At 32.5% G+C, this 17700-nt stretch overlaps 6 protein-coding genes across 16 annotated transcripts in view; 4 read left to right on the forward strand and 2 right to left on the reverse strand.

The window, feature by feature from the left end:
* Positions 1 to 1486, forward strand: part of LOC128874424 ((E3-independent) E2 ubiquitin-conjugating enzyme UBE2O) — a 13076-nt gene extending 11590 nt beyond the window's left edge. Inside the window, exon 9 of the mRNA XM_054119213.1 lies at positions 755 to 1486. The gene's annotated coding sequence lies outside the window, so the exon portion shown is untranslated. The remainder of the gene's footprint in view (positions 1 to 754) is intronic.
* A 123-nt stretch (positions 1487 to 1609) lies between these two features.
* LOC128874429 (uncharacterized) lies at positions 1610 to 2763 on the forward strand. Its single transcript, XM_054119220.1, has 3 exons — positions 1610 to 1788; positions 2320 to 2403; positions 2476 to 2763. Exons 1-3 carry the CDS (start codon positions 1746 to 1748, stop codon positions 2634 to 2636), a joined length of 288 nt encoding a protein of 95 aa, XP_053975195.1. The 5' UTR covers positions 1610 to 1745; the 3' UTR covers positions 2637 to 2763.
* Positions 2764 to 3126: 363 nt separating this feature from the next.
* Positions 3127 to 9787, reverse strand: LOC128874425 (splicing factor U2AF 50 kDa subunit). 3 transcript variants are annotated; one of them, XM_054119214.1, is made up of 8 exons: positions 9602 to 9787; positions 8697 to 8926; positions 7080 to 7340; positions 6841 to 6991; positions 6686 to 6741; positions 3777 to 4058; positions 3348 to 3512; positions 3127 to 3264 (listed from the first exon to the last, which is right to left on the reverse strand). In XM_054119214.1, exons 1-8 carry the CDS (start codon positions 9621 to 9623, stop codon positions 3133 to 3135), a joined length of 1299 nt encoding a protein of 432 aa, XP_053975189.1. In that variant the 5' UTR covers positions 9624 to 9787; the 3' UTR covers positions 3127 to 3132. The 3 variants fall into 3 exon arrangements, with proteins under 3 accessions (XP_053975189.1, XP_053975190.1, XP_053975191.1); XM_054119215.1 differs by having other exon boundaries at positions 6853 to 6991; positions 9602 to 9786; XM_054119216.1 differs by lacking the exon at positions 9602 to 9787 and adding an exon at positions 9316 to 9523.
* Positions 9788 to 10487: 700 nt separating this feature from the next.
* On the forward strand, positions 10488 to 11868 carry LOC128874427 (ankyrin repeat domain-containing protein 40-like). 2 transcript variants are annotated; one of them, XM_054119219.1, is made up of 4 exons: positions 10488 to 10627; positions 10702 to 10948; positions 11141 to 11424; positions 11522 to 11868. In XM_054119219.1, the coding sequence occupies exons 2-4, from the start codon at positions 10776 to 10778 to the stop codon at positions 11866 to 11868; spliced, it is 804 nt and encodes a 267-aa protein (XP_053975194.1). In that variant the 5' UTR covers positions 10488 to 10627; positions 10702 to 10775. The 2 variants fall into 2 exon arrangements, with proteins under 2 accessions (XP_053975194.1, XP_053975193.1); XM_054119218.1 differs by lacking the exon at positions 10488 to 10627 and having other exon boundaries at positions 10634 to 10948.
* A 147-nt stretch (positions 11869 to 12015) lies between these two features.
* On the reverse strand, positions 12016 to 14631 carry LOC128874426 (ribosomal L1 domain-containing protein CG13096-like). The gene is made up of 3 exons (XM_054119217.1): positions 13821 to 14631; positions 12341 to 12906; positions 12016 to 12254 (listed from the first exon to the last, which is right to left on the reverse strand). Exons 1-3 carry the CDS (start codon positions 14366 to 14368, stop codon positions 12079 to 12081), a joined length of 1290 nt encoding a protein of 429 aa, XP_053975192.1. The 5' UTR covers positions 14369 to 14631; the 3' UTR covers positions 12016 to 12078.
* A 658-nt stretch (positions 14632 to 15289) lies between these two features.
* LOC128873318 (uncharacterized) lies at positions 15290 to 17685 on the forward strand. Of its 8 annotated transcripts, none has more exons than XM_054116820.1 (6): positions 15290 to 15519; positions 15829 to 16431; positions 16534 to 16641; positions 16703 to 16864; positions 17170 to 17414; positions 17499 to 17685. In XM_054116820.1, exons 2-6 carry the CDS (start codon positions 16421 to 16423, stop codon positions 17594 to 17596), a joined length of 624 nt encoding a protein of 207 aa, XP_053972795.1. In that variant the 5' UTR covers positions 15290 to 15519; positions 15829 to 16420; the 3' UTR covers positions 17597 to 17685. The 8 variants fall into 8 exon arrangements, 6 of the variants coding, with proteins under 6 accessions (XP_053972795.1, XP_053972799.1, XP_053972798.1 ...); XM_054116824.1 differs by having other exon boundaries at positions 15829 to 15917; positions 16534 to 16618; XR_008456391.1 differs by having other exon boundaries at positions 15290 to 15917.
* The last annotated feature ends 15 nt before the right edge of the window (positions 17686 to 17700 follow it).

Below are 17700 nucleotides of genomic sequence, written 5' to 3' on the forward strand. Positions count from 1 at the left end.
AGAGAGAGAGAGAGAGAGAGAGAGAGAGAGAGAGAGAGAGAGAGAGAGAGAGAGAGAGAGAGAGAGAGAATGTATAAGTAGAGAAATAGATTAACTAGTTGAAGCAAATAACGAGGAGAAAGAGAAATGTGAATGCTGCCGTTTCAGGCAGAAGAGATTGTTATATGAAACGTGATGTTTTAGAATGCCTTGTATATGTGCCAGCTATTTCTATTTCTATTATTATGGCAATTATATTTGCAAATTGCATAAAGTTTTATTTTCGCTGTAATTACTTTAATGTTATCCAAAACAGAAGGATTATATTAATTATCTAAGTCAACAAACAAATGTTGATGCCGACAGTTTTCAATTTCTGTTCCAACAATGAATTTTCTGAGCCCTTTGATATATAGTTTTAATGTAAGAAGAGCGAATCAACATTTTCACTATTTTCATTATACTTTTTTCATGTAAATGTCTCAAAGGATTAATCAAAATCTAAACCAGATATATAATGCACCATGTTCCTTTGAATTATATTTCATTTCGTGATGTATACTGTGTATTTATATTATGTGTGTCAGAGTGAAGCAAACTTATTTGGGTTCACATTCATTCAATGGTCTTTTCAGGTTGGCATCAATCAATATGATATTACATCAATCATGTACTAAGTTATTATACTTGTAATTTGATTTCTCTGATTTTTAATTAATAAAAAGTCGGTATGCGATTATGAATATTAATTGACTATGTCTTTTCTGTTTAATAGATCCTACCCTAACTCACCCCCAACTTCGACCTGCAGTTCTGAAAGTACACTATTAAATTTTACCTGCATCCTAAGTTCTTACGTTATTTTAGCTACACATGAAAAAACAAGTAAAGAAACCAACTCCTAATTTTTAATTCACCCAATGTATAATATTAGTTAAACATTTTATATAAATTTGTACAAATATCTTTATCTTTGTATTATAAATCGGAACAAACCCAGGTTACTAATCTGTTAAAGTACCCTAGTATATGAATAAAAAGCTCTTTCTTAAGCAATAAGTAATATTTTGTATGAAAGGAACAATATTATTGCGTTTCATCTCGGATTTGTAAGTTTAGAAATCTTATGCAAAATTTCTTTAATATATCCTACCTCATATGTAACAAAATTAATTGTTTGAACAGTTGATAGTTAATTAATAACTCTTAATAAATAATTAATTTAAAGAATGTTAAAACGTTTAAGACAGGATTTGCTAGAGAAACCTTTATGATGAGTCAAACTAGGAGTTTGACATTAACCAAAGCTATTAATACAGCTAAATCATGAATTGATTATGAGTGTATATATACATTTTTTTAACAATCCTTTTTGTACAGATTTAATGTGCAGTTCATCTACTCTGCGATAAGGGCCTAACTTAAATATTTAATTTTTGATCACTTACATGTATAATAGTATTAGAAACAAAAGCACAGTTAATGAAAAGAAGATCAGTTCCTGAAAGTGTGCTAACAATGTTTACAAACCCAATTGAGCTTCGTAGTAAGAATATCTTTTATCTCTCTCGTGATACAGATAAGATGCACTTCCACCTGTTATCGGATATTTCTTATCAAAACGTTGATTCACTATGGATTCACCGTCCATATCTCTGAGGTATTCTAACGTGACTTTAACGTTACTCGTCTAATTGTTTCAACCACAAGAAACATTTGATTATAACATACTACTTTTGGTAATTTACATATTTTCTACCAACAAGATGTGTTCCAAGAAGTTGATTTGTTACTTTGCTATTGGCCTACGTAAGTAATTGTATTAATTTGTGCAATATTTTAAATTTAATCATTTTGAAAGAACCTATTATTACAGTTATGTGTAATACCTCACTTTGTTATGTTATTTTTTAAAAAATACATAATTTTACTGGCTAAATTACCATACTTCTACAAAATGTAAAATTTCATAAAATTCGTTATGAGCTCTACTTGTGTCGAACTATAAATTTAATTTTAATAAGAAAAAATTTACAATAGATTTATAAAACGTGTTTATAATTTTTTCTTTCTTTTTTTAATAAAAATTGCCAGTAAAATGTTTACGCATTAAATGTTATTAAAAAGGGTGGTTTTACAAAATCTAATGTCAGGTAACTTATAAAAATCACAAAACATAATGGAGTTATTATGAAAATAAGACAAATATTACACAATAAGATTTTAGATACAAGATAAACGGAAATGAAACAACTCCAATATGATTGTATAAATAATTTGCAATAACATTAAGAAAAATAAATCGACATTATTTCATATCAATCCATCAATTTTAACCAGTAATTGCGGGTATATTTATGGACGAAGTTGAAGCAAGGCGTAAGATTCTAAGAGGACGGAAAACGATTACAAGACGCTATTACTGTAAGTCATAAATACAACCAAATCAAAAAGAAAAATAATATATGTAGTAAACAAGTGTATTTAATTTTTTAGGGGGAACTGCGATACCAGCATGGTCTATAGTGCTTTTAGTAGGAATTAGTATGTTGCTAGCCGGTGGTGGACTCTATGCGATACTACAAAAATTTGTAGTCGATAATGCTGATACTGGAGAAGGTCATTTGTATCAAGCTGCAGCGCAAAACGATGCCTGAATTCAAATATAAAAATACACAAATATTTTAGTTAGCATTCAATACATAATTTTGTTATATTTTGGAAAGATAGCATAAAATTATCTGCGTAGGAAAAATTTCGTATAAACACAATGCTAATGTGTTATTTATTTTTATATATTTCTGCCTTTCACAATAGTTTATTATTTTAATCTTACTAACTGATTATTGAAATTCAATAATACCGCTACGCGTATAACCGTACCTATTTTTTAGTTTTTTACTAATTCAAAAATTGTGAAATATCTTATATGATAAGTTACGCATTATTTATATATGGTTATATCATCAAAAGATGCGCAAATTACAACAAACATCGTTCACCGCACAATACGATCGGAAATCAATTACATTCTGCTTTGTACAATTTGATGAAAAAAAATTCACTTTCGGGCTCATGTGATTATTCATTCAATATATATTATTATACATTGGTAGTCAATTATTAATTGGTATGAAAAGAGCAATCTATAATTTAAAATTCTCTGCGATGATACTTGTCTGGATCGAAGTATGACGTCACCACAACGCGGTTATTGAATTTTCGTCCTGTGAGAGTTTGTTGTGCTTTCTGGCAATCAATCACGCTATTGAATTCGACGAATACCTATAAAAGAAAATACAAGAACTCAATGAAGTGTATCAAATCGGGTGAAATTAGAATTGTTTCCAAATTAGTAGGAAACATACTTTTCCACATCCAGGTACATCAACACCTTCTATAGGTCGTGGTATTTCTACTGATCGAACCACACCGTACTTGTTACATTCTTCTTTAATATCTTCTAAAATATCTTCATATTCTTCTTCCTCCATTAATTCCTCGGGAGTCACCATGTTCAGTAGGCAAAGCACCTGTTGTTATTCATACATAGTATTTAATAATAATAATTGTTCTTATTATATTCAATTTCTTATGAAGTAATAAAAAGCTTTAATACAAATTATAATATTTGATTTATAAGCTTACTATATTTTAACCCTTTTAAACCTGGATTTCAAATGAAATTTTCGGCCAGGTTTCGCTAATGAATAATTTTTGTTAAACTGCTTCAAAGTATAGATTTACGGTATAAAATATATTTAAAAAAAATGAAGTTTTGATTCAAAGTGTCTTACCTCAGTGGCTGGTCCACTTGTCCCCACCATAGATAATCCAGGCACCTGGATTTGAACCGGAGCTTGTGCGCCAATCATAGGATTCTTAGCACCTACACTAGCTCGTTGTACAATTAATTTCTTATCTCCCAGCTGCATTCCATTTAATCCAGCAATTGCTTGGTCAGTCAATGACACATCAACATACTCGCAGAATGCGTAACCTTTGGATAGACCTGTAGCCGAATCCTTTACTAGATTGAATGCTCTTAGTTGTCCAAAGCTCATCAGCAACTCCTTCACCTGTATTATAAAAATGACTTTACTTGTTTATTTATGTCATATTAATACTATCTAAATAAGTTTTGATTATGCAACTGCTTTATTTATATTTCATATTTGAATGCAATAATTATTATTTTCTTTCTTCATTAATATGTAATACTCCAAAAAATTACAAGTATGTGAAAAATACAATATAATTTGAATATTTCTATATATTTGGTACAATTTGTTTTAGAACTAAAACTGATTCGTGAATTATTAAATTCGATGTTTTGTAAACTATTTTTAATTATACTGTAGTTGTCTTGTTGATAATATAAACATTTTAAATTATCATGATTTTAAAATAATACGAAAGTTGCATAATCTAAAGATAATGAAATCACTATGAATGCATGGTCTCGCCTACTCAATTTCCACTTAACATCTTCATATAATGCCTTTCTTACATACAAAAGTTTGACTCCAGTCTGGAACAGATCTTTGTCAATGTTTTGAACAGAATACTCTTGCTCTTCGAACGCGGATATTTCCCACATTCATTTTTATTCTCTCTTCAAAAAGAAGCATACCTCAAATTTACTTACGTTTTTCCATTTCCCAGAAGTACTGAAAACTCTGAAGCAAAGATAACAGCATGTTGCATTTAATGAAGATTTACTGTCATTCCTGAGAGTTAAAACTTCCAGGTAGATGTGATGTATACAACACTAACAAATGTTAAATAAGTATTTAAATTTATTTCATTGAGCCATATGTAAACACAACCTGATGTGCCTTGGCTAAAGTATTATATAACAATAATCTCCAAAATGATCTGAAGTTATATAATATAACCAAGACATTCCAAGCATCCATATACGTATGCTCCAATAAGGACAATATCATGAAGACATTAGATTTGAGTTTGCCCTAGACATTATTGACACCTAGGAGATTAAGCCTATTTCAGGCGACTATTGAAGTTTCAAGCTTCTCTAGGAATTCTATAATAGAAACTATCCCTTTAACCATTCAATGTTTCCTATTGCATCGTTAATGTCCATAAGAGTAAGCAACACGCTATTATCAATGAAAAACTATCGAATTAGAAAACGCACCATTTGTGTAGAACAACCAAGGTCTTCGGGAAATGGGCTGCAAAAGTCGCATAAGCCCAATACGAAGGCATGAAAATGATATAAGTACTTGCCTCGAGGGACTGGGCTAGCCTCTCTCCAGGCAGTGTGGTATTTTGTCATGTTCAGTAGTAGTAGTAGTGGTAGAAGTAGTGGTAGAAGTAGTGGTAGTGGTAAGCAAATGCTTTTGATCGGCGCAACCCTAAGCTAAGAAATGGGGAGAAAGGGCACTGGTATCAGTCCACAGTTGCTATATGATAACCAAATGGTTATATTTTTTGATTGTATTATTTGAACAATGTACCACTGTAAGAACACAGTATGTATTCACTTTTCCAACGTTTAATGTAATCACATTTACCGACTTTTATTTTCTTACTTTCTCTTTGCACTTTGTCTTTGTATAAATGCACATTACTGATACTTGAACACATGTGTTCGTTCGTGTAACCTGTAAACGTAACAAGACACAAGGACGAAGAGCTGTAAAGCCTGAAAAGCCTGTAAAGAAAACAGCTGCAAGAGAAATAATACTCCTGAAAAGAATAGATGCCAAAAGACTTGGAGCTGTTACCAGATGCACATAAGATTATGTGTTGACCCTGTAATCCCATTAAGAAAAAAAAACTTCTGTATACTTGATAAAATGTTGACTTATTTCTTGTAGTCCTAAAAAATCTTTTTTTTTTTTTTGCACATAACATCAATGCACGAAAATTTATTCTGCAAGTGTTCTAAATGTGAAAATACAAAGAACGTTTTGTTTCTGAAGATAGTTCTTTGCACCTAACAACTTCAAGGTAAATACGAATAATCATCGTTCTTTTTGAATAATTACTATAAATATAAATACAACTATTCCTTCTTTCATCTCCTACCCCCTGTCTTCCTAGGTAAAAATTCCTAAATATAAAGAAATATCTCGTATTCCCTTGGCTGGGTCCACGATGATCCTAAATGGACTGTAAAAGAAACACGACTGCTACGACTGCATGCCGCCTGAATGCTGCAACACCACTAACCATTTTCCTACCCACTATCGAATAACGGTGTTTCGAGAAGAGATGAGAATTTTAAGATACGAGGTTCTACAATCCCTAGACTTGATCAGACACGCAAATGGAACTGAAACCTGCTTCACCTGATTGAATAAAACCTAGTCGACGCTGAAATCCAATGGATACCTATACGTACCTCTGTGGCATTTGAGTATAGTTGACACATCTTCGTAAGATTGATCTCCGCTAAATAGCTAAATACCTATGATATCATTTAATCCTTCGGTATAACTCACAATGCTGAGAACTAGCATGTATTCAAAGTAATCCTACAGCATTGTTATACAGCGATGCAGATATTTTAATCACTGATGCTATTCGATTATATTTAACATGTTTAAGAGATTTACAAAGCTTATGAAGTAAATATGGTAAAATGAAATTTAGTTTATGCGTAGGCATCAGTGAATAAAAATTGCATCCAAAGGTGTGCAATAAACAAAATTATGTTATAGATATGTTTGCATACCTGTTCTTCGTTCAAATAATTGGGTAAACCACCAATGAAGATCTTGTGTGGAGAATCTAAAATGATAAAACGTTGCATTATATTTTATGTAACATTGAAAAGAAATTTGTTTCTATAATGTATATAATGATAAAAAAAGCATGTATAAAACATACCAGGAACCGTACCTGGCACGTTCATGCTTGGATTATCAGTCATTCCTGGCATTGGCTGATAATCATGAGGTCTTCTTATTTTCAAGCTTTGTCCTTTGAAGTTGATACCATCGAATGCCATAGCTTGCGTTGTTTCGTCTATCGAACGGAACTATAGAAAATTGCAATAAATATTTTATCATATAATAATATGAGCTATGAATAACAAAAGTATTATTTCCAAGTAACTGTAATTGTACCTCTAAGAAAGCAAAGTTTTTGTCTAAATTGATCTGACACGCTAACACTGGATTTCCAGCAGCTTGTGCAAGTCCAGATAGATGCATTTGCTGATTGAAAAACTCCATCATTTCTTCTTCAGTCACGCCAAATGGAATGTTTCCTACATACAGTCTCCTTGCTTGTCGAGTTATTGTACTACCAACGACTGGTACAGCTGCTTGCGGTGTATCTGCCACAATGTTTGCTGGTATTTGTCCTGCAGCTTGCATTGCCTTATACTATTGGAATTAAGTGTTAGTTTCACAAAAATATAACTTGTTTAATATGTTTGCTACCATGTCATATATGCAATGAACTTGCTATTTCATTTCCATATAAACAAATGAAATACAAAATATAGATTAGTGTCACAATATATGTGACATAGAATACTGTGAACCCATCAATATTCTTGTACACATTTTGTACCTGTATACAGGGTGTTTTGCTTAAAATAGAATGGTTAAATATCTTATAAGGGAGATGAAGTTATTAAAAAAAAATGTTTTTATAAGTAAAGTGATGGGGGAAATTTAATAAACAAATTAATTTTTATAAATGGATCTTTATATATTTTTAGTTAGAATAAGATAGCATTTGTTTAGACACATTTATTTGCCTATCATACATAGTCATTTATCATAATATTGGGTATTTGAAAAAGTTCATGGCGTTTCTCAACCATTTGCATAATTTCATCGCATCGATCTGTGATTGGTCGACCACAGCATGATGCATCTTTGACATCAAAATTTTGATAGAGGATTTTGTCTGTAAATGCCACAAATTCTTTCCCAAGCCTGCGTAGCATTCTCGCCTTGATTGAGCAACAAAACACCACGAACTTTTTTAAATACCCATTATAAACCCTTAAGTTGGAAGTTGTATTTAGTACATTTAATGTAGCCTGTCAGTTAATCAAATAAGGATAAAAGACACAAAGAAAATACTCTATTATTGCTCAATTGGCAGGTTGTGTTCAATGTACTATATGCAATCCTTAATTTAAAATTCTGTTTAAAAAAATTAATTTGCTTTTTAAATCTTCCCCACCACTTTACTTACAACAAAATTATTTATTCTATATAATTTACCCTTTTGTAGCAAATAACTTTTCTAGAAACTTTTTTTTGGTAGCTTCATCCCCTCATGAGACATTTAACCATTTCATTTTAAACAAAATACTCTGTATATACACATATTAAATAAAGTTTTCTTTCTATAAAGAAATATGTATGAATCTGATTAACATTCATTAACTTTTGCAATTAACATTATATTTCGAATGTACTATAGAAAGAAAGAAAGATCAGTCATAACAAAAATTACTAGTTGTATTAACTTAGATGTTTTAATCACCCCTAAAAAGTCTACAACTAAATAAAAATGACTTGAAGCAGCCTATATCCCATTACTGATAGCCATAATATTTTTAACTCAATCTGACTTTTCTCTCTCCCTATAATACATATTTATTACAATATTTAATTTGCTTATTTAATACATTTTATTTCCAATGAGCAATGGTAGCAAACATATTGAATTATAAATTTAATAAATTACATATATTTATATATTTTTATTCTGAAATTTACCTGTAAGGGAGTAATATGTTCAAACCCAGGTGGTGGAACATCCCAATAAAGAGATGGTTTTCTCCTTCTAGAACTACGACCCTTCTTAGGAGAATTACTCCTTTTTCGATCTCTTCGTTCTTTAGAACGCGAGCGTGAACGTTTCCTACGATCCCTACTACGAGATCTGTGTCTCCTATCACGGTCTCTATCTCTATCTCTATCCTTATCACGGTCTTGGCGATCTCGATCTAATAAAAATATGTGGAATTATAAATATTGATTACTTTTATTTTGATTAATAATAAAACACTAAGTTTTTGCAATAACTTTGAACATGTTGCTTTAAAGACATGTATCAGATTTACAACTTAATTTCACGTGTACACAAGTTTTATATAATTTCATGCACACATGAATAATTCATAGAGCTATTAACGATGTATATTACTTATAATGTGTATAAATGTGCATACATTACTTGAATCTCAAAGATTAAAATTATTAACACAAAAATCACAACCATTTTCAAGTTCACTTTAATATATAACAAAAAAAACGTAGGGAACCATGAAGGAAATCAATGAAATAATATCAGTCGTTGAAATAATACATTCTCAATGCATAATCAGAAATATACCCATGAGGACAATCTTCGTCGATGCTTGAGGTTATCGATTAATTTCCAAGATTTCGCGAAAATGAATCGGATCTTGATTAATTCACGTTAAAATTAATTACGAATGGTTCTCGGTTTGATTTTTTTTTTTTAGGGAAAAATTATAAAGGAAACGCTTCGAGATATGTTTACTACTTTCACGAGTATGTTTCTCCGGCCATTACAGTCAACCGAATTATTTACCTGGTTATAACGCGGGAACGATGTCGGAAAGTACAGTACTTTTAGAGACATTTAGAATACTTACCTCCATTGAAATCTTCGCCCATTTTGATACTTATTACCGGGAACGCGAGACTTGTTCTGAATATGTGATAATATAAATAACAACGAACTAGCAAATGTCAATCACTAAAACCAAATTTTTATTCTGAAATAGCAAGAGGCTAGGTCCGCTAGGTGTTAGCCAGTTAGGCTAGTGAATAAGAATCCTGATTCGATATCTTCCACCAGATGGCGCAAAATGCAACCTGATTGATCCTCTTATTCATTATTGTAATAATTGTAATAAATATTTAAACGTGAACAGTGTCAAAGCAATCAGTAATTGTAAATTACATATAATTACTGTACATTTACAACCAGGGCCGGTTTTAGCAATATTGGCGCCCCGGGCAAGATTATCGTGGCGCCCCTTCAGGGGTATATACAGGGGTATATACATATTCAAAAATGTTGTAACACCTTGAAGGGGTAGTTCAGGAGGTGATTTGAAACAACTTTTCCCTTAGCGAAAATGTTGTCCGAGACTGCGTTGAGCAGATATTAACAAAAAAACCCGACCAATCAGAACGCGCGTATACCGTTAGAGCGCCCGCGGTAGCATATGAGCGCGGCCGCCTTTCGCGTAGCCTACGCTCACCGGCATACTCGCGCTCTGATTGGTTAGTGTTTTCCGTTAATATCTCCTCAACGAAGCCTCGGACAACAATTTCGCTAAGGAAAAAGTTGTTTCAAATCACCCCCTGAACCACCCCTTTCAATGTGTTACAACATTTTTGAACACCCTGTATATACCCCTGAAGGGGCGCCACGATAATCTTACCCGGAGCGCCAATATTGCTAAAACAGCCCTGTACTTATAGACGCGGCTTCAGATAAATGCTTTGAAGCAAAGATAAAATTATCTATGTGACGTCACAGAAGAACAAAGTAACAATGGAACTTTGTCGTTGAGTCTGTAGTATATACAAGGTGTCCCAAAAATGTTGGAGGCCCTTGAAAGGGGTGGTTCGGGGGGTGATTTGAAACAACTTTTTCCTTAGCGATATATGTATGTATGTTACACATAACCTTTGTATAAGTGCATATACACATCATTCACTACATAGCTCCTATAAACTATAGCATCGTGTGTAAATAGTTACCGAGTTTGTCATCGAATGATGTTGTTCTTTTAAAATGTTCAAAATAAACACAAGATGGAAAAACACGTGAAACTCATAGACTTTCTTTCGACTCTCGAAAATACTGAAAGTAAAAGAATGTTGGAAGACTATCTAAGAAAAGCAGCCTTTGTCGGTAACACAGATGTGGTTCAAAAATTACTTAAATTAGGTGTTGATGTTAATGCAAGAGATCCTGTTGATGGATGGTATTATTCTAATAATTTATTACATTGTGTATTACGTTCTGTATCTCTGTTATTACTACTAATTATAAAGAGTACAATACGAAATTTAGTAACATAAATACAGAATTTCTTTCCATATGTGTATGTAATAAATTCGTATAGATATGTAAAAAATGTTAAATTAGTACCATAAATGATGTTTCCTGATCTTAGGACTTCTTTGCATTTGGCGTGTGAGGCAGGTTATTGTGACGTAGTTGTTTTACTTTTAAAGAATGGTGCAGATAAAAATATAATATCTATAAATGGAGAAACTCCAGCATCTTTGTGTACTAATCCCGAAATTGTACAACTTTTGGGTGCATCCATGGATCAGCTGAGTTTAAATGACTCAACAGCACAAAATACTATACCCAACTATTTAAAACATGATTTTGTACATGGAACTGTAGAATCAAGTATTTCTAAAGTAAGAAGCAATGGTTTATATCCAGATGGTAAGAAATTCATTCTAACCTATTTTCACATAAAAATATCAATAAATCAAGGTTATAAAGTAATTTAAAATATTACATCAACTAATTTTATTTTCAGAATTAGTATTAAAGATTCGTGTAGCAGATGCTCCTGATCCAGACTTCATAGAAATTGAATTACCTCAAAGCAACTTAACATACCAAGCACTAATTAGAGTATGCTGTCAGGAACTAAATATCGATCCAAATCAAATTGTTAAACTAAGAAAGTTGCCCAATACTAAATTAAGAAAAGATGAAGATATTCAACGACTTCGGAACTTCCAAGAGATTGAAGTTGTTACAAATACTGTTAATACATGCAATTACGTACAAAATACAAATGATATTTCGAACAATATTTCAACGACACCAGCAAATGGATATCAAAGTATTTCCAAGAAAGATCAGACTATTTTATATTAACTATTAATGGTAGAGATTATTTTTTTTCATACATATAAAAATTAAGGGAACGTTTAATAGGAATAAAATATATAAAAGTAGGTACATATTTCGAATGCAATAATTATAATAAAATGTTTATGTAAACTTAATAATAATAAGTAGACAAATTTTTTAACTTTGTTTACTAGATTTAATAAAGTAATACAAAAAAATGTTACAATTCCATCTTTATTCCATTTTCTGTCTTCTAATTCTCATTCTTTTTTTTTCAATGTTAACAAATCCTTCAGGAGTAACAGTTACCATGGTATTACCAGAAATAGTACTTAATTCACCTGTCACTGCATGATATGCTTTTGGTCTTTTAGGGTGCACCATTGGTGTTTTAACAGAGTTTTTACTCTCTGAAAATAAATAAATACATTAACAAATAAGCACACAAAAACTTAATTTTTATTAAGATTTAAAATAAGTAAAAAATAAAACTGACTTAGCGTTGTATAAATAGGAAGAGCGAGACTACTAGGTGTTTTAATACGAATAGAGCGGATATTGGCCCATCCACCTGGATAATTTTTAGATAAATATTTACATGTCGTTAACACATTTTCCAGAAGTTCTTCGTTTGTCATGGATGTATGTCCAATTTGAACAATATGAGTATCGCCACAAGAATGCAATTGCATAGTGGTTTTTTTCAAAGCATATTCTATTTCATGCTTTAAGTCTTTACTTTGCATCCTAATAGATGTTGGCAATTTTCTTTTTTTATAGAACTGTTTTCCCAATAAATGAGACAAGTGGCCAGCTATTTTTCCATCTACAAGGAAATGATCATAGCTAGCCACAAGTTTTCTTTTTAATTCATACTGATCATACTCAGTTTTCACTTGATTCAATGGTAGTATAGCTTTTATACTTGTACATCCATGTTTGCGTAACAACTCTTCATAATGTTCTATTGTTGGCTCGTAATCTTTTCTTCTGCCTCTTTGTAAGTCACCAACAAAAAGTGCAACTTCATCATTCGATGAAACTATTGAATGCTGTAATAATCTGGAAAAGAAGTTGATGGTGGTAAATATATGTTATCAGTTCAGAGTTACTCAGTATGAAATTAAAGATGTATCATTTTTTTAAATATAATCACGATTCCTCATAAGGATCCATTGGTATTTATAAAAGTATAATCATTTGTAACTTGCACATAAATAGGAATATAAAGTTAAATAAATACTACTTTTTATTGGAAAATATTATTTCTAATAGTTTATAAAATGCAAGGCATCATATAATTAATAATAAAATGATTTAATAATTATTTATAATATCACTAATTTCATCATTTCAATGACCTTGTATGTTAGAAAGAGTATATTACCGAATGCTTTAGAGCAAAAAAATATTTATCATTCAGTCTTATTTTTCAAGACAAAAATATTAAAAATATTCAATTGTCATAAAAACAGAAGTAAACCAAACTAACCTTTCTGCTCGTAACAGTCTAGTTTTGTTTATAATTCAATAATAATAAATAAATAATGCTAAATTTAAAATAAATTGTAATTTCAGGTAATTTACCTCTGTATTTTTAATCGAAATACCAGCAAAGGGGTACCCAATGCTTGCATGAATGACAAACTACATTACACAGGGTATTAGTTCATATTATAACTCAAGATTTTTAATAATTATCTCTTGATAACTAAAAGTAACAATTACTTTGTACTCAAGACTATTTAGTAGTATATATCTTTTCCACATATTTCAAAGCATTGTCATTGTTATTATAAATAATTATAAAGGATTTCGAATTATCTAAATAGAATTCATCTATTAATGTTTACTTTCTCATATTTAGAGTCTTACATAATTAAAAGTTAAACAAACAAATCTTAATACAAATATTTTTTCTTACAATTATTGAATAATTCTTCACAAAATGAATATAATTAAAGATTTATGCTTACATTCTCATTTGTCTCCTTGGTGTTTTAGGTACTCTTATGCATGTCACCTGCATAAATACTGGATGAGACTCTCCTTCGAATAGTGCATTTTTACTTTCTAATTGTTCTTCAGTTAGATGGAAAATAGCTCTAATGCATTGCAATATGTGTTCTCTCGATAAATCGTTTAAATTTAAGGTATCTGTATTTTCTTCAGTGATATCTACTTTCCTACGTTTCTGCAGTTTCGATAATCGCAGATCAACAGTTATATCTTTATTATCTTGCATGCCATTGTTTCTAGAACGTTTCCTTTTTAATCCATATTTTGGCACTATATTATTCTCTTCATTTTGTGATTCCAGTTTTTTATTATTGTGCATGTGATCCTTAGATTTTTTAACATTCGCTTTTTCGGAGTCACTAGTATTTTTCTTTCGGAGTCGATGAAATTCTGACTTATCCATTTTTACCGTTTTTTCCTTAATGATCTTAATCGGCTTCATGTTAACTAATTCCTTATTTTTACGCTCATTTGATGAATCGTTTGTAACCTGTCTACTTTTCATATTTGTATTCAATCTTGTTTTGTTTATTTAATTTTCGTGATTTAAAAACTTGATTTTAATTTTTTTTTTTATTTATTTAAACTGTACAGTGCCTGTGCTGATTTGCGATGCGTAACAATATTAATAAAAGTTACCTTTTTCAACCACGTGCCAACTGCTCGCTCCGCACATCTTTAACCACCTTCTACAACCATCTACAGCCGGAAACGAAATGAATGGTCAAGGCAATCGAACGAATGACTTCCTTCGATTGCAGCGCCAGCCATAGACTATGCGCAATAAGAAAGCAATAAGAACTAACCATGAAGACTGTATAAGGATTCCAACTGTGTAGCGTAGAAGTGTTATCAAAATCCCCAGCTTTAAGTTATGAATATTTCTACCACTCGCGACGCAAGTGAGCACAGGCTACGATGTATATATACATATATGATAATACATACACATATGACATACAGGGTGTCCCAAAGGTCGGGGAGGAGCCGGAAATGGGGGGTAGCTGAGACGATTCTGAACAACAATTTCTTTTGCAAAAATGTCGGATGGAGCTTCGTTAAGGAGATATTAAGAGAAAACCCTGACCAATCAGAGCGCGCGTAGACCGTTGGAGTGGCCGCGGTAGCGAAGGCTACGCGCTGGCGGCCGCGCTTGTACGCGAACAAGTGACTCAACGTGCATCGAAGGACATTGACGCTGCCGCCTAGCGCGTAGCCTTCGCTACCACGGCCGCTCGAACGGTCTACGTGCGCTCTGATTGGTCAGGGTTTTCTCTTAATATCTCCTTAACGAAGCTCCATCCGAAATTTTTGCAAAGGAAATTGTTGATCAGAATCGTCTCAGCTACCCCCCATTTCCGGCTCCTCCCCGACTTTTGGAACACCCTGTATATATATATATATCGTAGCTGTCTCCACTAGCGCCGCGAGTGGACGAAAGGGATTTTGATAACACTTCTACACTACGCAGTTGGAATCATTGAGCTCTCTCCTAACTGGAGTGTGAACAACTGTAGGAAGAAGTAGAGGCGACGGAGGTCCGAGAGAAATGCAAAATGGGTGGTTCCGGTATTATCCTATAGCAAATTTATTTGTAGAGGGGGAACAAACGTACGCCGTAACATAACCTACCCGAGCATCGCTGAGCATTGTCGAGTGAGTTACTTTCAGATTCATTTTCGCATAAAATTGGATAAATACAATATAAATTGAATTGTGACAAATAATAAAATTTAGCTCCATACTAAATTGTATATATTTGTATGATCTAAATCATGGTATCTAAATTATGTATACTATTTCATTATTATGTAATTATTATTAATGTTTCTATCGTTTTATATATAAATAAAAAGGAAATAAAATTCAAATCTGTACATAATTAATCTGTAAATAATTTCTGGAGTGCCACGAAATTCAAACAAAGAGGAGTCTGTTCTCCTTCCACACATAACTTTGCTATAGGATAGTACCACCGGAACCACTCATCTTGCATCTCTCTCGGACCAGCTTCTCTCTCGCAGTACACACTCCAGTTAGGATACAGCTCAATGGTTGGAACTCCTTATGGGAGTGGACTCCCGGGCCTTGTATGCGCTCGTACGCACTCACACAGCTCCACATCACTGTATACGTACACGGAACTGCAAGGGCTGCGTATTGTCCTATTTTTGTCTCGACAATGCAAATTTGACACCTCTCATTAGTCGTTTCCGTTAGATAAATGTTCAAACTTGTGCACAAGCTCCTATAGGTAGTCTACTTTTGCTTTTATGTGTCATAATTAATAATATTCAGAAGTATTTCGCGATCAAAAGAAGCAATATGGTGGTGTGACAGTGCTGCCGCGTTGTCTGAACTAACGCTGCTGAAACATACGCTGCTGAATATTGTTAATTATGACACAAAAAAGCAAAAGTAGACTACCTATAGGAACTTGCGCACAAGTTTGAACATTTATCTAGCGGAAACGACTATCGAGAGGTCTCAAATTTGCATTGTCGAGACAAAGATAGAACAATCGCAAGCCCTTGCAGTTCCGTGTACGTATACAGTGATGTGGAGCTGGTAAGTGCGTACGAGTGCATACAAGGCATGGGAGTCCACTCCCTTATCTTCGACCATATATATACATGAATTGCTGAAGCCTACTCTTTATACACTGAGCAGGGCCCCCAAGTTCTACTCTTGTGACCATGAAGCCCGATTTAATTCGAGCCCGCAAGGTTTGGCAGCGCCAGTGTCACTCTTTTACGTACTATTAAGTTCATATTCTGTGTAAGTTTATTCTATGATGTATGCACCCGGCAAAATTTGAACTCCACCTCACTCCATATAGCCATATTTGGTTACTGGGATCTACTACGAACATACGAACGTTTTCAATTGTTTCGAAGCTAACCGCACCATCGAACGTAATCGATAATTCAACCATTGGAATACATTGGAACGATTGGATGAATTTCAAGGATTTTACCGAAGACATGAATGATAAAAAACGGTAAATAATTATTTTGATAAAAATATTAAAGAATTATTTAAAATGATTTAAGCCGGGTTTTGTTAATATATATATAAAAGTCGTATATAAAAGCTCGCGCTTTCTTTTTTAATTTCAACTAATAAACTTCAAATAAATTTCAAATAAAAAAAATTTCAAATTCCGAAGAGGGGAATTGCGTCTTCGAAGGTGTCTGCATACTTTTTCGTCCCAGTGTACATTATTGATTGGAATCATACCTAGATAAAATTTCGAAATTATTGTTTAATTATTAATGTTTTCTTTATTTAAATTTATGTTTATAGATGCCACAAAGTATTTGCAATCATCGGCTGCAACGGCAGCAAGAAACGCATGTTCACGTTCCCATGTCTGCTGAAGGACAAAGACAGGTGCTTGCAGTGGATAACACTGTCAAGAAAGGAGGATTTTCTCCAGCTTCTCCCAAAGGTAGTGAGGAACAAAGTGTTATACGATATTCACTTTGAAAATCGCTACCGTTTTACAAAGAACCACACGAGGGATGCACTACCAACCTGCAACTTACCAGGTAATAATTGATTGTACACTTTTTAATGTATATTTAACAAATTTTTAATGAAAATATTTAATAAATTCTATTAATATCAATTAGCACCTGCTGCATCTGCCAAGCCACAGGAGGAAACTGGAATGGAAATTAAAGAAGAAGAAGAACATAAGTTTTTGATCTCTATACATATGATAAAATAATACCCATAAAAAACTTCAAAAAAGTAAAAAAATTACGCCAAATACATGAAAAAGTGGAGGACTCAAGGAGTTATCATAGAAAAATAAAAGATCCCCATAAAAAT

Source organism: Hylaeus volcanicus, chromosome 3, assembly GCF_026283585.1.
Source record: "Hylaeus volcanicus isolate JK05 chromosome 3, UHH_iyHylVolc1.0_haploid, whole genome shotgun sequence".
Taxonomy (NCBI): domain Eukaryota; kingdom Metazoa; phylum Arthropoda; class Insecta; order Hymenoptera; family Colletidae; genus Hylaeus; species Hylaeus volcanicus.